This window comes from Natrix helvetica (assembly GCF_964273705.1).
Source record: "Natrix helvetica genome assembly, chromosome: 10".
NCBI lineage: Eukaryota > Metazoa > Chordata > Lepidosauria > Squamata > Natricidae > Natrix > Natrix helvetica.
Genome location: NC_138561.1, coordinates 4,928,416 through 4,956,355, shown reverse-complemented (window position 1 = coordinate 4,956,355; position 27,940 = coordinate 4,928,416). Strand labels below are relative to the sequence as shown.

General features: G+C 43.0%; 1 protein-coding gene across 4 annotated transcripts in view; it reads left to right on the top strand.

Annotated features, from left to right (window-relative positions):
- The first annotated feature begins 3,319 nt into the window (after nt 1-3,319).
- Nucleotides 3,320-27,940, top strand: part of NLRC5 (NLR family CARD domain containing 5) — a 92,131-nt gene continuing 67,510 nt past the window's right edge. For 2 of the 4 annotated variants that reach the window (XM_081963328.1, XM_081963325.1), the window contains exons 1-12: nt 3,320-3,411; nt 12,870-13,022; nt 14,051-14,373; nt 15,359-15,411; nt 17,077-17,148; nt 18,518-20,264; nt 21,194-21,277; nt 22,498-22,581; nt 22,681-22,764; nt 25,715-25,804; nt 26,023-26,073; nt 27,058-27,120. In XM_081963328.1, coding sequence (XP_081819454.1) covers nt 13,017-13,022; nt 14,051-14,373; nt 15,359-15,411; nt 17,077-17,148; nt 18,518-20,264; nt 21,194-21,277; nt 22,498-22,581; nt 22,681-22,764; nt 25,715-25,804; nt 26,023-26,073; nt 27,058-27,120 — 2,657 coding nt within the window. In that variant the 5' untranslated portion in view covers nt 3,320-3,411; nt 12,870-13,016. Of the gene's footprint in view, nt 3,412-4,131; nt 4,188-12,869; nt 13,023-14,050; nt 14,374-15,358; nt 15,412-17,076; nt 17,149-18,517; nt 20,265-21,193; nt 21,278-22,497; nt 22,582-22,680; nt 22,765-25,714; nt 25,805-26,022; nt 26,074-27,057; nt 27,121-27,940 lie in introns of those variants that run through there. The other 2 variants (XM_081963326.1, XM_081963327.1) reach the window with 2 other exon arrangements.

Below are 27,940 nucleotides of genomic sequence, written 5' to 3'. Positions count from 1 at the left end.
AGCTGTTCTAAAAACATGCAGTCCGTTTGTTGACGATATTGCATCTATTTTGGGTTTGCAGCTGCTGAAAATATTTTTACATCCATTTACGGGTCTGAATACTTCTCTATTTGCCAGCCACAAGGTGGCAGGCCGAGACATCAAAACAATTTATTTTGCCTCCTCTTCTCCCAAGACAACAATTTTCATTTGTCCCCATTTGTAGTTCAGCTTCCGCAAAGCCACAGTCTGGGTTTGAAATGTTTAAAAATAGAGAGGGGAGAATCTAGTTCCAAGAACTGGGTATGTCTAGTTTAATGAAAAGAAGGACTAGCGGTGACATAATAGCAGTCTTCTAATATTTGAGGGGCTACCACAAAGAAGAGGGAGTCAATCTATTTTCTAAAGCATTTGAAGGCACAACAAGAAGCAATCTTGGAGAGAAGCAACCTAAAATTAAGTAATTTCCTATTAGTGAGAACAATTAATTGGGGGAACACCTTACTTCCAGAAATTGTGGGTGATCCATCATTGATGGTTTTCAAGAGATAACTGGACAGCCATTTGTCCAAAATGTTATAGGCCAGGGTCTCCTTCTTGAGCAGGGGATTGGACTAGAAGACCTCCAAGGTCCCTTCCAACCTTGCTATTCCATCTTCTCGGTTCACAGGCGTCCATTCCTAACCATGATGACATCAAAATCATGAAACAGGCTTTGTGATGTCATCATGCAAACTCATTTATATATAAGGAGCAAAATTTTCATCACAATGCATATTGACCTCTATTTATACGTGTACCTTGACCACTTCATAGTCAAATATATGCAAGAACCCCCGGGGTGTGAGGTGTGGATTACACTGGACTTCTGTGAAAAAAAAACTCCACCCAACTGTCTGCTCAGTTTCTCTACTCTTGAAATTGGTCGATGTTTTTTTTTAAAGCTTTTTAAAAGAGTTCAATTCTCATATATTGCCTTGTGTATTGGAAAATCGCTCGTGAGATTAATTGAAAAGAATATTTATGGCTTGAAATTGAACTGTCAAGTCCTTGTTGTGTTTGTGTTACAGGTGTCTCATTACCCAACCAGGTAACACCATCTATGTGGTGCAATCATTAATCATACCTTTTAGCCTTCAGTCCCCTAATCATCTTGCTTGCTCTTCTCTGCACTCTTTCATAGAGATATGATAGCAGTCTTCCAATATTTGAGGGACTGCCAAAGGGAAGAGGAAGTTGCTTTGTTTTCTAGAGTGCCCGAGGGCAAGACAAAAAACAAGGAATGGAAACTTATCAAAGAGAAATCCAACCTATAATTAAAAAGAAAATTAATCAGTGGAAGGACTTGCCTTCAGAAATTGTGAGTGCTTCATCATTGGAGGTTTTTCAAAAACAGACTGGACAACCCTTGAATCTGGATGGTATAAGGCAGGGGTGAAAGCCATCAGGTTCTGACAGGTTCTGAAGAACTGGTAGCAAAAATTTTGAATAGTTCGGAGAACCAGCAAATGCCACCTCTGGCTGACCCCAGAGTGGGGTGGGAATGGGGATTTTGCAATATCTTTCCCCTGCCCTGCCATGCCCACCAAGCACCAAAACCGGTAATAAAATATTTTGAATTTCACCGCTGGTATAAGGTCTTCTGTCTTGAGCAGAGGGTTGGGCTAGCAGACCTCCAAGTTCCTTTCCAACTCTATTCTGTAAAATTGCTCATCCCTCCGTGTTTTTCTTTATTCCTCACAATCCACAGAGCTCGGTACAAGATGGGTGGTACCTAAGTATTTGAAATAAATAAATGCATTTCTAATTTGCAGGGGAGTGGATACACAGCCAGCTAAAATGCACAATTATGAATTTCTTGCAAGGAATGGTTTTTCTTGCTGACAGTTGACATCTCAAAACGAAACCAGAAAGCACGAGGGTGTGTACTCCAAAAAGGTTTGCATGGTGTGTGATTCAGCTGTGAGTTAGAGTAAATATTGCCATTTTGAGTCCAAGAAACATGAACAGATAGCTAGAAATACAACTCTGTAGGAGGGAAATCACACATGGGGGAAAAATGGAGATGATAAAAGTGGTAAGAGAAAAACCAGTTTTGTTTTTTGCAAACTCGTCTTTAGTTCACCGTACTTCCGTCAGAACTCCACAGATGTCTCATTAGCTCAATTTTTTTAAAAAAGATTCTTTTTACTCTGCCTTTATTTTTTTTATAAATAATCTTTTATGTTTAATTTTATAAATGTGAATTAAACAAACTTAATTTAAAGTAAATTAAAGAAATAATCTCTCTCTCTCATCTATCGATTGATTGATCCATCCATTATCCATCTATCTGTCTGTCTATCATCTATCCATCCATTATCTATCATCTATCCATCCATCCATTATCTGTACCTACCTACCTATCATCTATCATCCATCAATCATCTACCTACCTACCTACCTATTATCTACCTACCTACCTACCTACCTACCAACTATCTATCTATCTCTACCTACCTACCTACCTACCTACCTACCTACCTACCATCTATTATCTATCAATCATATATCTATCATCTGTCAGCCTGTCTGCCTATCAGTCTGTATCTGTCTGCTTGCCCCCCTCTATTCTATCTATCTACCTATCTACCTACCTGCCTACCTAGTACCTACCCAACTACCATCAAACATCTATCTATCTATCATCTATCTATCATCTATCTATCTATCTATCTATCTATCATCTATCTATCTATCATCTATCTATCTATCTATCTATCTATCTATCTATCTATCTATCTATCAATCATCTATCTATCATCTATCTATCTATCTATCTATCATCTATCTATCTATCTATCTATCTATCTATCTATCTATCTATCATCTATCTATCTATCATCTATCTATCTATCTATCTATCTATCTATCTATCTATCTATCTATCTATCTATCTATCTATCTATCATCTATCTATCATCTATCTATCTATCTATCATCTACCTACCTACCTACCTACCTACCTACCTACCTACCTACCTACCTACCTACCATCAATCAATCAATCATCTACCTACCTACCTATCTTTTATCCATATATGCATCCATCACCACCTCTATCATCTCTATCTCTATATCTCATCTCTCTCTATCAATCACTCTCTCTTTATCTCCTTCTCTCCCCTCCAGATTCCTCTGCGCGAGCGTCCTTCTCTTGCTGGGTGGCCCTGCTCGCTACGCCCTGGCTGATTCGGGCTGATTCGGAGGAAAGCACATGGTTTCCCAGAAAGGCTCCCACCGCTTTCCTTAAGCCCAGCGGCGATGCTAACGATAACTTTCACTTTCGCACCGGGGCTCTGGCTCCGGCTGCACATTTCCCGCCGCTGCGGAGGGCCGAGCGGCTCGCGGCGGCCGGAGGGGAGCCGAGCTGGGGCTGCAGCCGCGCCGAAGGTAGCTTGGGTGGGGGGTGGCGGGGGAGAGCGCCCGCGGGGTCCCTTTCGCGCGAGTGGGCTGCTCGGCGGCGCTTGTGCGCTCTCGGCTGGCAGGGCGCGCTGCACTGGGGGAGGCTCGGCGGCCGCCAGAGGGCGCTCTTGCCTGAGCGCTGCCGGATCCTTGGCTTGGCAGGCTCCTGAGCTATCTTAGCCGGCAGAGATTCATAAAATAATCAGTTTGTCTGTCTGTCCGTCTGATGTGATTGTTGTTGTGTGTGAGAGAGAGAGAGAGAGGGGGGGGAGAGAGAGAGAGAGAGAGAGAGGCCTTAAAGAAGCTGCACTTGCAAAGAGGTGATCTAGGGGACACCTGTTGGAAAAGCTACCTTTCGTCATTGTAATTTGGAATATCCAGTATTTCAGTTATTATAAATAACCATTTGTGGTGTAGGCTTTCCTGCCTAAGCAGGGGGTTGGACTAGAAGACCTCCAAGAATCTCTTCCAATTCTGTTATTCTATTCTATTCTATTCTATTCTATTCTATTCTATTCTATTCTATTCTTTCGAGTCCTGAACCTGGTGTGGTTTGCTGCAAATTAGACCTTGGGGTCAGGCGGGAAAGTGGCATCAAAGCTCTGCCCTTCTTTGCATGCCACGCCACCCCCACCCCCAAAAGCAAGACTTTAATCCCGCAGTTGTAGGTCGGGGCCATCTTGACTCTTTCGAAATCTCTCCCTGCGAATGCCCCAGCCAGCTTGCTTACTACTCTGGCTGACTTACTTGTGGGCCAGATCCAGGTAGGAGGAAGAGGACGGTTACGGGGTCAGCAAGCGGTATACAATTGTTTGACAACAAATGACTTGCAAGGCAGAAGAAAGGAGAAAAAAAGTGAAAGTATGAAGGAAAGTATTAATGGGTGTCTGGCTAAATAGAAAGTGTCCTCCCGTTGGGCAGACACAGCCTTAAAATTCAAATATTGTTCTGTTTTTCGGGTAGTGTTGGTTTTTTTTACATTAAAAAAAAATTTGGACTGTTTTTACAACTGCAGTCAGTTAAACTCTCGTGTATTGTGTAACCTTGTAAATTGTTTGTCGGTTGACAAATTCGAGAGCCTAAAATTATGTTATGGCATTTATTTCCTGATTCTATCCACCAACTTTAACCTAGTCCCTTCAAATCTAGAAATTACCGGTGTCTGAAGATCATGTAATTTATCATAATTTCTCCAGTGAAGTTTGAAAAAGTGTTGTTGTGGATGATTCTATACGATCCACTGGCACTTTTCTTAGAAAAAGAATGCAATTGAAAATCTGGTCTTCTGGTGCTGGAAAAGGTAGGGTAATTTTTATACGTGTTGCTTTTTGCTGTAACTTTTGTCGCAGATGTCAAGAAAGTTAAATAGTGTAACTTTTTCCCCACGAGTCCTTGTTTTAAATTCGCCATGTCCTCCTTGGCTTCTTCAGGTATCAGATTATCCCAAGAAAGTCAGGGTAGAAACTGTGGGGGAAGACCAGGAAGGAGATGGGGGTTGGGGGGGGGGAGGAAAATAGAACTGAATATTATCAGATATGGGATAAATGGTATAGGTGGATGGAGGAAAGAAACAAGGATCAATGAAGGAAGTCAATAAAACCCAAAGATAGTAGTTAAGGAGAATTAACATACATACATACATACATACATACACACACACACACACACACACACACACACACACACACACACTCAAGAGAGTTTAAATTTACTAGAGATAATCAGCCAATGTTGCAGATAGATGAGTAAAATAAGAGGGTTAAAATGAAATATACTAGAAGGGGAAATAACATAAGGAGAATTGTATCGATCTGAAATTGTTATTAGAAAGAACAGGAAGTTTCTGTTCGTACTGTATTGTGTAAATGTAGTGTTCATCTAAGTTTTTTGTGTGTGTTTTTGTATGTTTGTAAATAAAAATAAAAATAATTTAAAAAAAGAATAGAATAGAATAGAATAGAGGAATAGAAGAAAGGAGGGGAAGAGAAGATAGAATGGAATGGAATAGATTATTGATTATAGAGAAGGGAATGGAATAGAATAGAATAGAATTCTCTACTGGCCGGTGTGGTTGGACACACAAGGAATTTGTCTTTGGTGCAGATTTTTCCCTTCTCTTCCCCTCCCTTCCGAAAATGCTTTTAAAACATTTGGGTTAAAGCCAGATGGGTAACTTTAGCCCAGCCCTACCCACTGTTATTAACGGGTGCGATTCAAGGTATTAATTATGACCTTTAAAGCGCTCCATGGCTTAGGCCCAGGGTACCTGCGAGACCACCTACTGCCACCAGTAGCCTCCCACCGTCCAGTACGTTCCCACAGAGTTGGCCTCCTCAGGGTGCTGTCGCCCAGACAGTGTCGGCTGGTGACCCCCAGGGGGAGAGCCTTCTCTGTGGGAGCGCCTGGAATGAGCTGCCCCTGCAGCTTCGCATAATCCCTGACCTCCGGTCCTTCCGATGCGCCCTAAAAAGTTGGCTTTTCCAGCAAGCCGGCCTGGCCTGAACAGAATAAAATAAATGATTAATTTAATTGTTAATTTTAATCTAATTTTTAAATTTTTATTGTTAATATTAATTGGGTTTGTTTTTGGATACTTTATTTAATTTCCTTTTTAACTTTTGTAATATGTGGTGTTTTTTTTTTAATGTTGTATGCCTCCCTGAGTCCTTTGGGAGAAGGAGGGCATATAAATCCAATAAACAAACAAACAAACAAACCTGTTGTTTTGGAAACAAAATAGGAGTAGGAAGGTGTGTTGGATATATTTGCCACCTTGGGTTATTTGTCAAAACAATAAAGGCAGGATAGAAATCGATCCACAACCAAACAATTATTGAACCAACCCATTTGGGAGGAAGGGTTTTTGACAATGTATTCAACACTGTAACTGAACTCTGAAGAAACGACCCTATCATTCTTACATTTCTTAAATTAAACAATGCCCCCCTGCAAGTTGACGTAAGTAGAATAGCTGAGGAAATTGAATGGAAATTAAATGGAGGCCAGGGGTGGCTACAGAAGCTATGAAAAGGGTATGAAATGGGATGGAGAGAATGTTTTCCACTGGCTTGTTTCAGGATATTTCAGATTTTGTTCCTGGAAGAATCAGGGATGGGCAGCTGGAGGTTTGCAGGGGTTCGGGAGAACCTCTAGCTAAGATTCTGTGCAGTTCGGAGAACCCCCAAATCCCACTCCTGGCTGGCCCCGCCCGCCTTGCCCCTCCCCTCCCTTCCCAGGAGTCCCCACACAGCCCGTTTTGAATGCAGGTAAGTGCAGGTCCCGCACAGAGGCTCGGTTGACCGGAAGTTCCAAAACGGCCTTAGGGAGGACGTTTTCACCCTCCCGGAGGCTCGAGAAAACCTCTAGAGTCAGGGGAGGCAGAAAACACCCCCCCCCCGCATCACTGTGGTGCAGGACATTGGCTAGGCCAGACCCACCACGGCCCCTTGCTAAAAATTTTGAAGCCCACCCCTGAAGGAGGCAGTTTCAAGTGTTCCCTCCTCCCCATTTTCCATACCATAACGACAACCCTGTGAGGTAGGAGTGGGTGGAAAGCAGAGGTGGGTTCCTACCGGTTCGGCCCGGGGGTGGTATGCCAGTTTGGGTCTCAGAACCGGCAGCGACCCAGGCTGGCCACGCCTCTTAACCAGTTCCACGGCCACCGCAGTCGCTGCCGCCATCTTGTTTTGGAATTCTGCGGCTGCGCAGAATTCTGCAATATTTCTATTGAACTGCGCTGGCTAGAACCCACCCCTGGTGGAAAGAGAGCAAGTGGCTCAAAATCACCCCCTAGAGGTTTTGGGGCTGAAGACCCTCTCTCCCTTGCATGCATGAATTAACAAAGCAAAGCTTGCACAGCCCAGAGGTTGGTTTTTATCTTTCTTTCTTTCTTTTGTTCAATAATTTTTATAATGGATCTTGCACTAGCAAATAGAAACTAGCTGTTGTGTGGAAAATACCTAAAATTACAAAGCTTGGTGACACCACTCAATAACATGTGTCTAAAAAGCAAAGTTTGGGCGAGATTTCCATTTCCCTCCCGGCCTTGAGGCTGGGGAATTCCAAACCGGGAGCTTTCATTTTGAGACCTTTGCTCTCAAATATTACAGTCACAACAATTAAAAAAAAGGGGAGATCCAGAATACATTAGAGTCTCTAATGTCTTCCAGACATCTTTGCTGTTTGAAATCTATGCATCTGCACTGGATATGTGCAGTGCAAATTCATATTCTCTGGTTGGGATTAACTCTTAGAATCAAAGAGGCACCTTGGAGATCTTCTAGTCCAACTCTCTGCCCAAGGCAGCAGTCCTTATGCCAGATTTAACACATTAACAGAGTTGGAAGGGACCTTGGAGGTCATCTAATCCAAGCAGGAGACCCTGGCCTACACCATTTCTGACAGATGGCAGCCCAGTCTCTTCTTGAAAACCTCCAGTGATGAAGCTCCCACAACTTCCGAAGGAAACTTCTGTTCCATTGGTTGATTTTTTTCACTGTCAGTAAATTTCTCCTTATTTCCAGGATGAATCTTCTTGTTCAGTTTCCATCCATCATTCCTTGTCTGACCTTCGGATGCTTTGGAAAGTAGCTTGACTCCATCTTCTCTGTAGCAGTCCCTCAAATATTGGAAGACTGCTATCCTGTCTCCCCTGGTCCTTCTCTTCACTAGACTAGCTAGGCCCAGTTCCTGCAATCATATGTTTGAGCCTCCAGTCCCCTAATCCTCTTGGTTGCTCTCTGAACTTTTTCTAGACTCTGCACTTTTTTATAGTGTGCTGACCAAAACCGGATGCAGTATTCTAAGTGTGGTCTTACTAAGGCTTTATAGAGTGGTATTAGTATGAGCCAGCCGTGTGCAGCAGCTGCCAAAAAAGCCAACACAGTTCTAGGCTGCATAAATAGAGGGATAGAATCAAGATCACGGGAAGTGTTAATACCACTTTATAAGGCCTTGGTAAGGCCACACTTGGAATCCTGCATTCAGTTTTGGTCGCCACGATGCAGAAAAGATGTGGAGACTCTAGAAAGAGTGCAGAGAAGAGCAACAAAGGTGATTAGGGGACTGGAGACTAAAACATATGAAGAACAGTTGCAGGAACTGGGTATGTCTAGCTTAAGAGAAAGAAGGACTAGGGGAGACATGATAGCAGTGTTCCAATATCTCAGGGGTTGCCCCAAAGAAGAGGGAGTCAAACTATTCTCCAAGGCACCTGAGGGTAGAACAAGAAGCAATGGGTGGAAACTAATCAAGGAGAGAAGCAACTTAGAACTGAGGAGAAATTTTCTGACAGTTAGAACAATTAATCAGTGGAACAGAAGTTGCCTCCAGAAGTTGTGAATGCCCCAACACTGGAAGTCTTTAAGAAGATGTTGGATAGCCATTTGTCTGAAGTGGTGTAAGGTTTCCTGCCTAGGCAGGGGGTTGGACTAGAAGACCTCCAAGGTCCCTTCCAACTCTACTATTGTATTGTATTGTATTATATTGTAGTACCTCCCTTGATCTTGATTCAATCCCCCTGTTAATGCAGCTTAGGATCTCATTGGCTTTTTTGGCTGCCGCCACACACTGCTGGCCCATATTTAACTGGTTGTCCACTAAGACTCCAAGCTCCCTCTCCCAGTCACTGCTATTAAGCCTGGTTTCACCCAATCTATATGTGTACCAAAGGGTCCCCAACCCCCAGGCCTGTTCAGAACTGGGCTGCGGAAGCGTTGAGCAAGTGTAGCTCCATTTGTGCGAACGGCAGATGTGCGTGCCTGCTGCTCACGCAAATGGAGCTGCACGCATGTGTACACTGGCCCACCACTCACAAGGAACTATCCTCTCTCGTCCCCCTCGCCAGAGAGGTTGGAGTCCATGGCCTTATACCATCCTGGACAAATGGCTCTCCAATCTCTCCTTGAAAACCTCCAGTCATGGAGACCCACAACCAGAGGTGGGTTCCTATTGGTTTAGACTGGTCCGGCTGAATAGGTAGCAACTTTGCCGCCTGGTCACTGGAACCAGTAGCGACCCAGGCCTGCCACGCCCCCAAACCGCTACTCCTACGGTGGTGCCATCTTGTTTTTCAGTTCTGCACATGCACAGAATTTTTTTTTATTGCAAAAGATTTAATTTTGTTTCGTTTTTTAAGGTTTTGCGCACGCGCAGACCTTTTTATTTGTAAATGCGCACGCCCGTATGCAGTGCGCAAAATTTTTGCATGCATCGAACCGAGAGTAATGCTGGTAGCAACACACCCCTGCCCACAGATTGGAGACAATCTATTCGATGGATTAATTCTTCTCACTGTCAGGAAATTTCTCCTTCGTTCTAAGTCAGGGGTCAGCAAACTTAAATACTCAAAAGAGCCACAAAGGTCCTAACCGGAAGCCCCCCTGCTCAATTCTGGAGCCGACCAGAAGTCTGGTTTCCCCACCATAGAGTCTCCTCCTAGCGCCACGACCTTTTTCCTCTGCTGACCGGAAGTCCAGTTCCCCCACCATAGAGTCTCCTTCTAGTGCGGCGTCCTTTTTCCTCTACCTGTCCTAACCGAAAGCCCTATCAGGTGTGGAGCTGACCAGAAAACCCGCCCCTTGCCATAGAGTCTCCTTTTGGCGCACCCTGCTTCCCCCTCCCCCCAAACAGAAGCTCCTCTCAAAATTGTGGTGCCGACTGGCAACAGGGAGCCACAGCAGAGGAATGAAAAAGCCCACATGTGGCTCCAGAGCCACGGTTTGCTGGCCCCTGTTCTAGGTCAAGGATCCACATTTTTGGTTAGGATTGAACTACTGGCAGTGAGCAGAATCAGCCTGCAATATTTATTTATTTATTTATTTATTTATTTATTTATTTATTTATTATTAGCGTTTATATACCGCCCCCTCTCCCGAAAGGGACTCGGGGCGGTGTACAGTCCGTATTAAAATACAACAGATTAAAACGTAGAAATGACTATATAAATACATGTATAAGAGGAGGGTAAAAATAAATATTGCATTCTAACCACTGGGAAAGAAGGAAGGAAGGAAGGAAGGAAGGAAGGAAGGAAGGAAGGAAGGAAGGAAGGAAGGATGGGCAATAGCACAGACTTATATAGTGCTTTACACTGCTTCACAGCTCTCTTTAAGCGGTTTGCAGAGTCAGCTTATTTGCCCCCCACAATCTGGGTTCTCATTTTACCCACTTCGGAAGGACGGAAGGCTGAATCAACCTTGAAGTGCAGAAGTAGTCTGCATTTTAACCATTGCACCCCTATGGCTCTTTAACCAAAGAAACAGATATAAAGATAAAATATAAAGATATGCATCATGATCAAATAATGGCAGCATTGATATACAATACAACGTACTGTCCCTCAATGCATCATATTATCAATTCCAAAAATGCACATAGCAGGACTAGCTATTTCTGTAATTAAAAAATATATATTTTAAAATATTGTCTGCTTTAAAATTAGAAAAAATATATAAATACCTAGAGTTCAAAAAAAATGTATCTGTGGAACTCCAATGGTGCACGTTTCTAACATCAAAACATTCTTAACCGCAACGTAGGCTAAATGCCACATTACTTGTTCCAGTAACAAACACAGTTGCAAAATTACTGAACATCAAACCATATCTTGCACTTCCTACATATGAATCTTTTGTGCTCAGCACTGTGACCCCTTTGACAACCCATCTTAAAGAGGATAGGGCTGACTGCCAATTTCAGCAAAAGCACACAGAGTAACAAGATGTTATCTAGTTTGGTTATGAAATCTCTGCAAGGAAACAACTAATCACAGAGAGCACCAAGGATGCCTCCTTTCAATCCTGAACTACAAATATCCTCCTTTATTGGTAAGATGGAGTAGTTCTGCTAATTCATGGCCCCTAATACAGGTAGTCCTCGACTCACGGCTGCAATCGAGCCGAAAAAACTATGTTGTTAAGTGAGACATTTGTTAAGTGAGTTTTGCCCCACTTTACTACCTTTTACTTGCCCCTGTTGTTAAGTGAATCACTGCAGTCATTAAGCTAGAAACACAGTTGGGTCGAGGATGGTTGAATCACACCAGGTCCTGTAGCTCCTTAGCTTACAACCACAAATGGAGTCCAACATTTCCGTTGCTAAGTAAGACCGTTGTTAAGTGAATTTTGCCCCATTTTAAGACCTTTCTTGTCACCATTGTTAAGTGAATCATGGTGGAGTTAAGTTAGTAAAATGGTTATTAAGTGAATCCATTGACTTTGTCAGAAAGTCACAAAACTTGATCATAGAAGTGTGACCGTCATAAATATGAATCGGTTGTCAAGTGTCTGATTTTTGATCGCGTCATCCTGGGGATATTGCAATGGTCATAAGTGTGAAAAGCAATCACGAGTCACTTTTTAAAAAATTCTGTTGTAAATGAAGATCTTAGAATGTGCAGAGATTCACTTTTGGGAGAGGGGGCGGTCTAGAAATACGAAATAAAGTAAAGTAAAGTAAAGAGATGGATAAATTGACTGAGGAAATTCAAGGAAACGAGGAAACAGGCGACTATTTAGTTTGGGAAAAATAGTATAAGAAATAGATCAGGGGTTTCCAAACTTGGGAACTTTAAGACTTGTGGACTTCAACTCCCAGAATTCCCCAGCCAAGCTGGCTGGGGAATTCTGGGAGTTGAACTCCACAAGTCTTAAAGTTCTCAAGTTTGGACACCCTTGGGTTAGATGATAGAAATAGGAAATAAGAATTTGGGAAAGTCAATTTGTACGATAGAAGGGAATGTGGGAAAAGTAGGATGTACAAAAGTAGAAAAAGATATATGTATATTAGAAGAAGTATAACAACGACTGTCTGATACGAAGGACCAAATATAGACTGTTAAGTAAAAGAGTAAGAAACATTAGTGTAAAATTAGTGTAAAATTAGAATGCATTGAGAGGGAAATAATATTTGTAAAGATACACTGGTAGACATCTGCTGTAAGAAGCAACGTGCAATTCTAATGTTGTCTGTAAGTTTTGGGTATGTTTTTGTCAATGTGTGTAAGTCTTGAAAATATTTTTTTTTAAAACAATTCCGTTGTAACTTTGAATGGTCACTAAATGAATTCATGTAAGTCAAGGATTACCTGTAGGGCAGGTCCTCAGGCTCTCATCCCTCCCATATTCTGCATTCCATGATCTGGGAATTTTGCTGCCTTAAATGACCCTGTTCGCTCCCTTAATTTCCTTTTCTCTGTGATTTTTAACCTCACGTAAATGTTGAATTCCTCTTGGTTGCCAGTCGCCCTGGTTCAAAGCCAGCCTCTCCAAATGGGTGCTCTGCAGAGACTGTGGGAATGCAGCTGCTGACATTCCCCCCAGCCCAGAGGTGCCTCACCTCAACCTCTGGAGAGCATCAGTCTCGGGGTAGGCAGTTTTGCGCTGCAATTTGAAAGGATCAAGTTGCTGGAACACTGGAATTGAAAAGTCCTTCCTTTGATCTTGCAGGAGATGGCCTTCAACAAGATGACCTTCTGGAAGTAACCAAGGGGGGGCTGGGAGCCCCCCCCCAATGTACAGAAAAGATGAAGCCCATCCCTTGACATTTCTGGAGAGTGCAGTGACAACACTGCTGAAGACAGAAGAGTTTGCAGAATGATGGTAGGAAGGGACAGCTGGCTGGGAGATGGGTCTGTGAAAAGTATCAGATGGATAGCAATAGCCCTTAGACTTATATACCGCTTCACAGTGCTTTTACAGCCCTCTCTAAGTGGTTTACAGAGGCAGCCGATTTGCCCCCAACTATCTGGGTCCTCATTTTACCCACCTCGGAAGAACGGAAGGCTGAGTCAACCTTGAGCCGGTCAGGATCGAACTCCTGGTAGTAGGCAGAGTTAGCCTACAACACTGCTTTCTAGCCACTGTGGATGGATGGATGGATAAAAGGAAGGAAGGGGAATAGCAATAGCACTTAGACTTATATACCGCTTTGCAGCCGCCTCTAAACAGTTTACAGAGTCGGCCTCTTTGCCCCCAACAATCTGGGTCCTCATTTTACCCACCTTGGAAGGATGGAAGGCTGAGTCAACCTCTTGAGCCTGGTGAGATTCGAACTTTTGGCAATCTCTCTCTCTCTCACTCTCTAACTCTCTCTCTGCTTTGGCTCTGTGTGACAATCCGCTGTGGCACGTGATTTATATTTGCTGGAAATCACACGGCAAAGCTGATTGTTGCACAGCTGATTGTTGCGACTTTAAAAAAAACTTTTTAAAGCATTTTTTTTAGTACCGATTCACTTGAACCGATAGTAAGAAAAAAATGCTAAGAGAAGTAAAAAGATAGTTCCGACAATCAGCCTCCCTGCATGATTTATCTTCGCTAGGAAGCAGGAAATCCTGCCTTCTAGCCAATCGGAATCATGCGGCACAGCTGTTCTCCCCCTCACTGTTCTCCTCACCTTTGCAGACTCAGAAAAGGCTTCTTAGCGCCTGCGGTGCGCCTGTGCATGAAGCCCGTATTTGTCCTGCATGCGTGCATGAAGCAAACTGGTAGCAGACTTCAGTGCATTTCGCCCCTGGGAAACACTGACAAAGGTTAATCCAGAGCTGTATTTTTCAGCACTAAAGTGAAGATCTGGGAGGGAGGGGGGGGGGCTTTCTGTAATCTTCTCCTGTTGCTGTGTCTTCCAGATGGATGGTGCACAACGCCAAAGTATCATCAGAAGTATTTGGCCACGGCTAGTAGACTTCCTGAGCGACCGTTCGGAGTGGTTGCTGAACAAAGCTGAGAAGCTTCTGTCTCAAGGCGAGCTGAGATTGGTTGACACGGAGCCTGACCTCAAGAAGAAGCATTTACTGGTCCTGGATATGGTCTTAAGAGACGTGGACGCCAATCCTGAGGTCTTCAGAGCCTTCATCCAGAGCGTCTGTATGGAATTCAGTCTTCCCTTGGAGTTCGAGACCACACTGCTAAGCATCTCTGAAGAAGGAGAAGGAGGACTCAATCACGGCAAGTCCTGTAGCTCCCGGGTTAGATACAGGTAGTCCTCACCACCACAATGGAGTCCAACATTTCTGTTGCTGAGTAAGGCAGGTTTCGCCCTATGTTATAACTGTTCTTGCCACAGTCGTTAAGCGGATCACTGCGGTCATTAAGTTAGTAAGATGGCTGTTAAGTGAAGCTAGCTTCCCTGTTGACTTTGTTGGATGCAATGGGGGTAGGTCACAGAGGGCGATCAGGTGACCGTGGGATGCTGCAACTGTTGTAAATACTTGGGTTGCCAAGCACCTGAATTTGGATCACATGACAATGGGGATGCTCTAATGGTTGTAAGTGGGAGGACCGGGACGTCGAATGGTCACTAAATGACCAATTGTAAGTCAAGGACTACCTGTATGGCATTGCCTATGTAACAGCTCCAAGTTGACCAGCTCCCCAAATACGACCAACCCACTGAGGTGAACTCAAAGATTCCTTTGTTGGGAGCACCAGCAGGACCGGCCCATAGATTTCCACTGTTCTCCTCTCCTCTGCCTTCTGTGCATCTGCACATCAGGCACTGGACCCGGCTGTTCCTCCTCTTCCTCATCAGCCATCTCCAGTCCTGGAGGCTGTTGACTCTCCATCTGAGGGTTGACAGATGTCCAAGGCTCCACCTCTGTCTTTCTCTCTGTCTGACAGCTCCATTCCTTCTTCCCCCTCGGAGCTCACAGGTTTCCCTGATGTTGAGCCCAACTCCCACGCCACCTCTTCCTCCTCTGATTTGGCTGGTGGAGGGACCAGAGGCCGACAGGCCATAACACATTAGAAAAGATAGAACTGATCGTAAAGCAGACATCATTTCCCCCCCAGATCCCTTCAAGAGCGTCCCTGCTGTTTGAGAATTGTTTTATCTGGCTATATGAGCACATGTTTTGTTTTTTTGAAAACAGTTAAGGGGTCTCTGATTTCATACAAGATGCCCTGATTAACCTCTTGATCTCAATAATTCTAGGCAGTGCACCTGAAGGACAAGATCCCCCGAAAGGTTGCTTCCCATTAACGTGGAAAAGTAAGATCATATTTTTATTTCCTCCCCCCCTCTCTTTCCAGTTTTATAAATAACAGTACCCTATTAAGCATTAAGCTTCACGATTCTCATATTCTAAAATAAATCATTGCATTCTGCAACTCTTTTATCGGTGACATGCTTAGCATGAATGGTTGCAATTTCAGCAACCTTATATTCGTTAACATTTGCGAAATCAGATTTCATGTTGACACAGATAGCACTCAAGATACGACTGCAGTTGAGTCAAAAATGCATGTTGCTAAGCGAAACAGTTGTTATTTCCCCCTCATTTTATCATTTTTCTTGCCTTTAGCGAATCACTGCAGCGGTTGTTAGTAACACAGTTGTTAAGTGATTCACTGTGGCTCTTAACTTAGTAATACGGTTGTTAAGTGAATCTTTCTTCCCCATTGATTCTGCTTCTCAGAAGATCGCAAAAAGTGACCACATGACTCCTGGACATTGCAATGGTCATAAATATGAACCGGTTTGCCAAGTATCTGAATTTTGATCCGGTGACCATGGGGATCCTGAAATGGATATGTGAAAACTGGTTATTAGTTAGTTTTTTCAGGGCTGTTGTGACTTTGAATGGCCACTAAATGAACTGTTGGAAGTTGAGGATTACCTGTATGGCCAGGCAGGTCAAAAAAAAAATCAAGTTAGTGGCCATTACAATACAATACAATAGCAGAGTTGGAAGGGACCTTGGAGGTCTTCTAGTCCAACCCCCTGCCTAGGCAGGAAACCCTATACCAGTTCAGACAAATGGCTATCCAACATCTTCTTAAAGACTTCCAGTGTTGGGGCTTTCACAACTTCTGGAGGCAACTTCTGTTCCACTGATTAATTGTTCTAACTGTCAGGAAGTTTCTCCTCAGTTCTAAGTTGCTTCTCTCCTTGATTAGTTTCCACCCATTGCTTCTTGTTTTACCCTCAGGTGCTCTGGAGAATAGTTTGACTCCCTCTTCTTTGTGGCAACCCCTGAGATATTGGAACACTGCTATCATGTCTCCCCTAGTCCTTCTTTTCATTAAACTAGACATACCCAGTTCCTGCAACCGTTCTTACCACTATATACCCTTGTATAAGGGGGTGAGAGACAGATACCTTGGTCTATATACCAAATGAGTGACCCATTGGGATCCTCATATCAAAACAACTTATTTGCAGCCAGAACCGAAAAATAACGTTTAACACAGCACAGGACTTAAAATGGTTCGGTTGAGATCTGCATATGTGGGACTGATTGGGGGATAGATTATAGGGGTAACACTGAAATATAATTTTATCATATTTTATCTATCTCTCAAATTATTGTATTGTATTCCAATTTCATTTTCGACTGTATTTTATTCCAATTTCGTTTTAAATCATGTTTTATTCCAATTTCGTTTTTAAATTGTATTTTACCAAATTCCATTTCGAATTGCTTTTATCAAATTTTAGTAATCATTTGTTTCTGGAACGTTGCACTTTGATATGGCCCAAGGGCTAATCCATAAAGACTCAATGTCAATGATCAACGTCCAGCTTTATCACTTGATCCGAAACTTTGTTCCTAGGTCAAGGCCTCCGATGCATTTGATGTGTAAAAATGCCCTATGAAAAAGTTTCATTTTGTTCCTCTCTCCCCTCCCCCTTTTCCCACCTCCCATTTTACAGAGCTTGAGAGGCGCCGTCCCTTCAGCAATTTCCCCAGCAACAATGGGAAAGAATCAAAACAGAAACGGTTTGGTACATTCAACTCCCTTATTCCTTCTTTCTCTTTATACGTCCAGAAACTGCTGAGTGACCAGTTGAGGAAGCAAAAAAAAAAAAAGCTTCTTTGGAGCATCTGCGTCTGTTGCAATTTGAAAATCCAGAAGTTAGGGCGCTTTCATCCCTTTCTTAATGGAAAGAGGCACAGAGAATTCATTTAGGTGGTCCCGTTATCAAAGTTCATGTAATCGGTTTGTAATCCATAAGAATGTAATCCTTTGAAAATTCTAACTTTTGTTGCACGGTCATATTTATATCATCTGCTACTTTCTCCTCAAACTTAGCAAGGATAGCACATTGTAAAACATGTGTTTTAAAGAAGTATTGTACTTATTGTATCTCCGACAGAGTGCTGTCTTAGCCAGTCCCTTTGTGTGCCAATGTAGTGGAATCCAATAAATTCAAACTAATATTTTTTGTTGTATAAGTCATCACTTGAGGTCCATTAACACTCTTGCTCTAGAAGTTAACACACTCCCCATTATATGGACAAGAATTTCTATTTCTCTATTTCTATTTCTCTATTCCATTCTTTTCTTAACGTCTTGCCTATCGAATTGATTTATTGATAACAAATATTTTATGAAAGCTAATGCGAGTTTTTTTAAAAAGTTTTAAATGATTGAGCAAGTTATTCCAGTATCCCAGGTATCTTACAAAATGAACATGCTTGCTGATTGAAACAATATTGTTAACAAACGTTGTAGTCCTTAAGTTTCAACTGTAATGGAGCCCGCTAATTATGATTGTAATTGATAATAAGTGTAACAGGCTGGTCATATGAAACATATGACATATGTCATATGAAACAGGTCATTTTGTATCCTTTTTTTTTGCAGGAGTTGGTAAGCAAATGTCACAATCTTGAAGTAAAGACTGCAATCATTAAGTGAACCCCATGGTCATTGTTTGCTAAATGCTATGGCATGCTTTTGCCAAAAACTGGAAGTGGCAATTTTTGGGCAAATCAGATATAAAATGAAGTCATGTGATAGCCGGATGCTACAAGTGGCCCAGGGGTGGGTTCCTGCCAGTTCTAATCCCTTCTATAGAAGAGGTTCCACAAATCTACAGTGCCGTTTAGAACCAGTTCCAGCTCCCTCCCCCCAGCCCGTCTGCACATCATCAAGATGAAGAGCGAGAGGAGGAATTCTGGGAGTTGAAGTCCACAAGTCTTAAAGCTGTCAAGTTTGAACACCCCTGGGGCTTTTTTCTAAAGGGTTAGGGGTGCAAGGGTCTTGTAACTTGACAGCTTTAAGACTTGCGTGCTTCAAATGCCAGAGTTATTGCCTTTTTGCCTGTATAAACATTGCCATTGGATGATTATCTGATATGTCTTTCCCAGATGCTGCTGAAAGGTACAGTCAACGCATCCTCAGCTCGATGCTTAGAAAATATGGAATTAGCCACTCTGCGGAAGCAGCAGAAACAAAAGAGCAGCTCTCGTCTTTCGGCCAAAATTTTGTCAGCCTTGTCATCCATCAAAGCAAAACATCCAAGTTGAAAGTGGGAAAAGAGAAAATCAAAGAGGAACCAACGGCCGCCTATGAATCCAAGGATCATGGCATCCCAATGATGAACTTGTCTGAGCTTTTCAAAAGTGCCCGGATGGGCATGACCCAGGTTGTTCTACTTTTGGGCAAGGCTGGAATGGGGAAATCATGGTTAGTTCACAAAATCTGTCAGCAGTGGGCTGAAGAAGCCTTTCCCCAGTTCAAGCTGATCTTCTTCTTTGAGTTCAAGCAGCTGAACCTCATCAAGAGGAAAGTAACTCTCCAAGAACTCTTGTTTGATTATTTCCTCCAACCAGATCAACCCGAAACGGTGTTTCAATTTCTCCTGGAGAATGCCCACCAGACCTTGGTCATTTTGGACAGTCTGGGTGAGTTCATGGACAACATTGACCTCCCACCCATTTCCTTCACGCACATCTCAGATCTTCTCATACCTCGTTCTGTCTCTGAACTGGTGGCTAATCTTTGCCATGGAAAACTCTTGCCAGGTTGCACAGTGTTGATTACCAGTCGGCCAAAGCAACTCCCTACATTATTGGTCAGAAGTACCATCCTGCCAGCAGAAATTTGGGGATTCAACCGTGACAAAGTTGCGGAATATGTTAGCTGTTTTTTCCAACGATCTTTCCAGAAAGAGCAAGCCCTTGCGATTCTCAATGAAAATGGCAAACTCTTGAGCATGTGTTACATCCCTCTGCTGTGTCATATTATCTGCGTCTGCCTGGAACATTTGTTCCTTGAAGACTCAGAAAGTGTCCAGCTCCCTCAAACCAGGACACAGTTTTACCTAACAATGCTGCAGACCTTCCTCTGCAAACATCAGGGTGGGAGGGCTTTGAATGAAATAGACATGGCTCAACATCAAGCAATCCTTGCAGATCTGTGTGAGTTAGCCTTCAAGGGCCTTGAAGAGAAGAAAGGGGTTTTTGGTGCTGGAGAGGTCCCGAAACACGTGAAAGATTTTTCTTGTCGCTTTGGTCTCCTTTTGACCTCCGAAGTGAAAATGGGCAAAGACCCTACGCAAACAGGTTACACTTTTGCTCATTTTAGCTGGCAAGAATTCTTGGCAGCCCTCTTCCTGTTGACAAGCCCAACAGTAGATGGCAAGATGTTGAAGGAGAACTTCTTCCTGAGGAAAAAATGGACGCTGAAGAAAGAGACAAGGATGGCATTTACAGAAAACAACCATGTCTTCTTGTCTGGCCTTTTATCTCAAGAATGTAGACAATTCCTTTGTTCCTTAGCTGTGCAAAATGAGGTCTGGATTCAGGAACGGCAAAGTATTATCAGGAAGATATTGCAGAAACTCGCAGTTGCTGATTTAACAGGACCCAGGATAGTAGAGTTGAGCCACTGTGTGTACGAGACACAAGACTTTTGCTTAGCACAGCACATTGCAAAAGAGTTAAGTTTCAAATATCAATTCAGAAACTTCAAGTTGATGCCCTTCGACATGGTGACTTTAGCCTTTCTAATCAATGGAAGTCCTCATGGCGTGTGCTTGGATTTTGATGGCTGCTTCATGGAGTTGGACTACTTGGACATCTGGGGCAGTTGTGAAACTATAAAGAGCTTGAGGTGAGAGACAAAGGCCAACTTAACCATCATTTATACATTTGTGTGTGCATAAAATAGGATTCTGGCAATCTTTTCATTTGCAAGGTGTCATAAGGTAAACCTCATGAAGCAGCTCTTGCTAAACGCAAAAGAATAGAAGACCTCTTCTTATCTTGCAAGATCCCAAAATTTGGGGGAGCTTGGGGCATCTTCACCTTGAGATCTTGCAAGATCCTACGTGAAAATGCTGTATTTCCATGAAACTTGGGGTTTCTGAACAAGAGCACAAAACATTACGAGATGTTAGTCAATTCTGGAGAAAACAAATTTATTTTAATTCAATTTTGTATCGTGAGTTACATTCGTGAGAGCAGCCATCCAAAGTTATCCTGTGATAAAATGATTGGCTAATAAATTTCTGAATAAATACACAAACACACACACACACACACACTGTACATACATACGGCCTAGGTTCCATAACTACCATTTGCCAGTTTCTGGTTTGTGTTTGTTTAAAAGCAAATATATTGTTTCTGTTGTTGGGGCCTTTACTAGTTTTCACAGCAGCTTGGGGGAATGTTTAAAAATAATTAAAGAAACGACATGTTAGACATCTACCAGCATGCAAAGGACTAGATCCTGGCAGACGGAAGGAGCTGGGTTTTGCTCTTAAGCACTGTTTCTCTCCCTTAGCAACTTTAAGAGGCGTAGACTTCAACTCTCAGACTTCTTCAGCCAGCCATGATGGCTGGGGAATTCTGGGAGTTGAACACCATAAGTCTTAAAGTTGTCAGATTTGGGCAGCCCTGGTATGAAGACTCCTGCCTTGGGCAGGGTTTAGAAGATCTCCAAGGGCCCTTCTAACCCCATAATTCTATGATTCTGTAAATAAGACCGGTGGCTTCTTAATCATATCCTCCTTATGCTTTTTGTTTGTTTGTTTGTAGCTTCAAAAACAGGCAATATGGGAGTGAGTTTGCAGGAGCCCTTTCCAAAACCTTGCCTAAGATCAAACTCCTGACAACATTTCAGTAAGTATCGTGGAACAGAGGCCCGAAGAGACTCACGTTGTCGCCTCTTCTTATTCAGAACCATAGACAGCTCCTACAGTGGCCTAAAACTACTGATAGTCCTCGCATTATGACCATAATTGCTATTGGAACTTTTGCTGCTAAGCAATGCACCTGTTAAGTGAGCTGTGCCTGATTTTGCAACCTTTTTCTCATGGCCGTTGAATGAATCACAGCAGCCATTAAGTGAATCTTGTGGTTGTTAAGCCAATTCAGCTTCCCCCCTTGACTTTGCTTGTTAAGAAGGCACCTGCAAATGGTGGTCCTATGCTTCTAGGATGCTCTAACTATCATAAATACCATATTTTTCGGAGTATGAGATGCACCAGAGTATAAGACGCACCAGAGTATAAGACGCAGCAAGGTCCACTTCTGCCAATCTAGCAATTCGAAACCATGTAAAAATGCAAGTAGAAAAATAGAAACCACCTTTGGTGGGAAGGTAACAGCATTCCATGCGCCTTTGGCTTTTAGTCATGCTGGCCACATGACCACGGAGACGTCTTCGGACAGTGCTGGCTCTTCGGCTTTGAAGCGGAGATGAGCACCGCCCCCTAGAGTCGGGAACAACTAACACATATGTGCGAGGGGAAACTTTACCTTTACCTTACTATAGTTCGTTCTGTCTGTCTGTCTGTCTGTCTGTCTGTCTGTCTGTCTGTCTGTCTACCTATCTATCCACCCACTAATATATAGTATTAGTATATAATGGTATAGGACAAGGGTGTCAAACTTGTGTGCAGCATGCATGACAACATGTACAGGCCATGCCCACCCCAGCTCCATGAATGGGGAAAACATCATGAAACGTCACATGACAGCAATGTGACAGAGCAAGTTTGACACCCGTGGTACAGGATCTCCTGCTTGAGCAGGGGGCTGGACTAGAAGACCTCCAAGTTCCCTTCCAGCTCTATTCTGATGAAAGCGTAATATCCGTTTCAGCTTATGAATTCATCCTCCTCCTAGTTCTCAGCAGAGAAAAGGCACAGTTATAATATGTGACATGTGTGCATTTAAATCCTAAGAGGCTAATTCCAAAAACCATGATTAAAACAAGCCATGACTTAATATGCAGTATGGTATTACAGTCCATCAAAATTACAGAATCAATTTTTTTTGTACATTCTATGGGAAAGGGATTCAGACTCCATTACAACAATGTCACTTTTCGTTTTCAGGTTAACTGGTGGAAATCTTAAAAGGCCAGGATTTGAAGATCTCGTTCGAGTTTTGCCAAACTGTCACCAGCTGGAAGAAATAAAGTAATTTAAAACCTTGTCATTTAGGGAAACCTATGAAGCAGTAGCATGCCTGACCCTGATTCAGAGATCTTAATATTTTAATCAGTTGCTTTATTTCAGTTTGCAGGACAACAGGTTGGAGGAGCAGGATATGATCAAGTTGGCAGAAATATTTCCTGCCATGGAAAAGTTAAAGACAATGGAGTAAGTACAATATAAAACAATGTTTCTCAACCTTGGCTACTTTAAGTGGTGTGAACTTCAACTCGCAGAATTCCCCAGCCAGCCAGGCCTCAAAAGTAGCTTCAAATAACTATCATGTCTCTGACAGAATACATTTTATATCTATATCCTCTTCTGAATGTGTGTGTGTGTATGTGTGTGTGTGTGTGTATACCGTGTTTCCCTGAAAATGCGACATATCCTGATAATAAGGTCATGCCACATTTTTTTGGTGGGCAAAAATATAAGCCCTCCCCTGCAAATAAGCCCCCTGGAGAACCCCCTACCTCCGGCCAGGCAGAGTGCCGCTCACCAACCTAGCGGTATCCTAAAGGTGCCAAGCCGTGGGAATCGGGGGGGGGGGGGCAAAGGTGATTGCATTGCTTGGCGCCTTTGGGATACCGCTAGGTTGGTGAGCAGTGCTGTGCCCAGCTGAAGAGGGGGGTTGCCGGGCAGCGGCTCTCTTGCAAGCGGGCTCCCAAAGAGCCGGGCAATGCCTCAGGGGCGAATGGCTGTGTTGCGCTGTCGCAGCAGCACAACACAACAGCCATGAAGCGACCACGCTCACGAGCAGCCACCCCGCAAACCCCCTTTCTAGTCGGGCACAGTGCCATTCACTGACCTAGGGGTATCGCCAAGCCGTGTGAGCGGCTGTTCGCCACCGCCCAGCTCCTGCGGCTTGGAGCCTTCAAATGCCAGTGAATGGCGCTCTGCACGGCTGGAAAGGGGGGTTGTACAAGCGGCTGTTCTGCTTTTGCTCACGCGCCTCCCAGCCTCACAATGCCCTGGCCCAGCTCTCCCTGCAGAGCCAGGGCAACTCTGCTGCCGCCAGCACGGCTTTTTCGGTGGCTTCCAGACAGAGTCTTCCGGCAGTGGCCGCTCTGGGCATACGCTCTATGGTTGTGGGCCAGCTGCCGGCAGAGCATATATAAGCCAAATACCTCTCAATCATCACGAAATCTCAAGAACCGTAAAGCCTACAAACTTGACATTTGGTGCATATGTTCCTCTTGGCTTCTAGGTGCTGGCTAAGGGTTTTTGGAAATGACCATCAGATCATTAGTATTAGATGCTAAAGAGTTATAAGTCTACTCCCCCTCCCCACCTGAAAAAAACTCTGTTCCAACTGCCAGTTGTCTCACATTCCATTACCTCAGTTCAAACTGGCAGACGTTCCACTCTTTCACTCAGGAACAGGCTGGGGCCCCTTACACGTTGGTACAACGTTGGTACAACACCATAATGTCTACCCTTCCACCTATGGGACTGCTTCCGGACTCAAGGTGGTGGGAGCAATATTCTCTTATGTGTTTCAATCACCAACCATCACCGAACCAAAGGATTGAACCGGAGTTAGCCGGATTTCTCCTGCATTGCCCAATCACATAGTTTCATCGCAAAGCACGGGTATCCAGCTAGTCTATTAATATAGCAGCTCATGTCTCGTGTTTGACCTACCCTTCCGAGAAATCCCTATCTTTCAAGTCATAAAATTGCCTTGTGACAATCAGCTTTATCAAAATGTATGTACGGTGCACACAAAATAAATATTTTTTTTCCTGAGGAATATTTTCCTAAGTGGCCTCCCCCATATTTTACTTATTAAATTTATATCCCGCCTTTGTAGAGGAGTTCAAGGCAGTGTACAGTACCTGGTTGTCACTCTTCCTATTTTTCCTCACAACTATGCTGTGAGGTATGTTGAATTGAGAAGGAAAGGCTGTATTTCTTCTCCCTTGGTCTTAGTCCAACCTCTTAACAACTGCACTGTAATGATCCTCTAGAACAGTGATGGCGAACCTATGGCACGCGTGTCACAGGTGGCACGCGGAGCCATTTGTCAGGGCACGTGAGGTGCTGCCCTGTTAGCCGCCAGCTGATTTCACCCTTTTTTAAAGCCATTTTTCGCCCTCACCAGGCTCCAGAGGCTTTATAGGAGCCTGGGGAGGGCGAAAAGAGCCTTCCCCGCACCCCTGGAGGTCCTCCGGAGGCTTCAGGGACCATCCGGAGGCTTCCCTGAAGCCTTCAGAACGCTTAAAACGACCCTCGAGCAATCCGGAAGTCACTTCCGGTTTGCTCGGAGGATCCTTTTGAGCGCTCCGAAGGCTTTAGGGAAGCCTCTGGACGGTCCCTGAAGCCTCCGGAGGACCTCCAGGGGGGCGTGGGAGGCTCTTTTCACCCTCCCCAGACTCCTATAAAGACTCTGGAGCCTGGGGAGGGTGAAAAAAGCATGTAAAAATGGGGGGTCGCGCCTGTTGTGCTCGCATGCGCACTGGGGGGTCGCGCATTGCATTATGGGTGCGGCACGCCTGCACACGACCCCCCCTGTGCTCCCCCCACTTGTGGCACGTGAGCCAAAAAAGGTTCGCCATCGCTGCTCTAGAATATTTGTGCAGTGTTTTACAGAGTGAATTGCACCTACTACAGTTTATTCACATCTTAATTTCATGTGCCATTTAGTTACAGTTAGGTTTCTATGCTTGAGTTTCATATTATGGTAACTGTGTTTAGCTGAGTACCATGGGTAGCTTATAGAACATAGAATCATAGAGCCAGAAGGGATCTTGGAGGTCTTCTAGTCCAACCCCCTACTCAAGGCAGGAGACCTTCTAAACATAAACAATGGTTTATAAAAAGACAGGGATCATCTGTCAGCTAAAATAAAAACAACTATCACACCCTGGTTTAATGAAATGTATGAACACAATCTCAAAACACAGTTCAGCAAACTGTGGCTTGACGCCATACAAAGCAATATTTTGTATTTAAGATAAAAGTCTAATTCATAAAATAGAAAAAAAACTGGGATGGTCACAAAACAACTTATTTTATTCTTTGAAATTTTGCACGCGGGTGAACATTCGATGATGTTTTCTGCTTAGCAAGTAATTGCCATGGATTTGCAACAGCAAGTTTATTATATTTTAAACAGTTTGAGCTATAACAAGATGTCTGCAGGAACCGTCCTGGCCTTCAGCAAAGCAGCTGCAAATTGTCCAAAAGTTTCCAAGCTTCAAATAAGGTACCAACTGCCAAAGATTGCAAGTGAAAAAAAAATCATAGTAGAATTCTCCCCCCCCCCCTGTTAAAATAAGACATTCTTTATCTCTTGATTATGAGATAAATAGCAGATTGCTAGCCTTGTGGGCAATTATCATTAATACTATTCCATGAAGCTGTTTTGTTGGATGGGGTAGCAAAACTCAACTCATATATTATTTTTCCATTGCTTATTTCCAGGAACAGCATCTTAATAATCTCCTTTGTCAACCTGTCTCCAAAAGAACCCAGGTGAGAAACTGGTTTTAAGGAATTAAGGGGTGATATGTTAACAGTGCTCCAATATTTGAGGGGCTGCCACAAAACAGATGGGGGGTCAACCTATTATCCAAAGCAGCTGAAGCCAGGACAATAAGCAATCAAGGAGAGAAGCAATCTAGAATTAAGGAGGACAGAACAATTAATCAATGGAATTAATTGCTTTTGGCGGTTGTGGGGGCTTCTTCACTGGAGGTTTCTAAGTAGAGATTGGACAACCATTTGTCCAAAATAGTGTCTTCTAGTTGAGTAAGGAATTGGACTAGAAGACCTCCAAAGTCCCCTTCCAATTCCATTATTCTGTTAATCTGGTTATTCTGGTTCACAGAAATTTCTGAAATTAATTAGTTTTAAAGAAAAATTGGCAGAGGCTAATCATTTTAACCTCCATTACATTAAGAAGAGACTAGACAGTCACTTATCTGAATTAGCATAGGTTCTCCTGCTTGAGCAGGAGGCTGGACTAGAAGACCTCTAAGATCCCTTCCAGCTCTATACTACTCTATATTTAAAGAAGTCCAAAAGACAGAAATTGCAACATTGGGCAGACCAAAGGAAAAAGGTTTTAAGGGGACAGAAGTTTATTTTCCAAATTGAGAAAAAAAAAGTAGGATTTAGGATTAATTTAAATCCCAATGATTTTCTGGGATATTTTGAAAGCCTCAATTGAACTAGTTATGGTTTTTTGCATTGTGTGCGTGGGTGCATTTCAGTTTATCTTTACTTAAAATAGAGATGTACTTTCAAAAAAGGTAACACAAAACCTATAAATGGACAGATAATGACCGAAGTCATACAAGTAATGGTCAGTATAACATTAATAAGAGTATATCTATTTGTTTTCATGACATAAAAAGAAGTCCCCCCCCAATTTAAGGCCAAAATCTTTGTATATTATTATCTATAGTCTCAATCAAATCTCAATCAATTCATATTGACTGTATGTCATGGTTTCAGATTAAAAGATGTGGGAATTAATGAAGAAGAAATTGCTCCTCAACCCAGAAGTTTAATTTTACAGTAAGTATCTCTGTATGTCAGAATTTATCGGTGGCACATTTAAAAAAAATGTTTATCAAAGTAGTATTTTTAGATTTGTGCGTGTTTTTAATTAACAATTAATTAACAAACAATGAAGTTTGTTTTAAATAACAAACACAGGGGCTTTATTATACAATACAATACAATACCGTTTCAGACAAATGGCTCTCCAACATCTTCTTAAAGACTTCCAGTGTTGGGGCATTCACAACTTCTGGAGGCAACTTCTGTTCCACTGATTAATTGTTCTAACTGTCAGGAAATTCCTCCTCAGTTCTAAGTTGCTTCTCTCCTTCATTAGTTTCCACCCATTGCTTCTTGTTCTACCCTCAGGTGCCTTGGAAAATTACATGAAGATATTCCCAGCATTTGTGGGGGGGGGGGGGGGGAATGAGAGAGACTTTATACCTTAAAATTATTTGAGAATACAATAAAGTTCTAATGCATCATATTTATAACAATAATGCATGCAGATGATTTTTAATTTAGCATTTTATGAAAAGGCAGCCCAAACAACACGGCATGTACATCTTTGAAAAAAAATTCAGAAAAGTGACTTCAGATCATTAAAGCAGCTGATTAAATTTCAGGTTTCCATTCAAAAGTTGCAGTTGTTTTAAGGAACTCAGCACCCCTAAGAATTAATGCAATTTGCCAGACAGATGCATTTTGAGAGATTTGTCGGGGAAATGCACAGTCAGTGTCCAAATAATTGGAGACGCTGACACACGTTGGTAGTTTTATATCAATAAATGTATTTTGCCACTGTATATAATGCAAACTAGATAGTGGGGCAAAC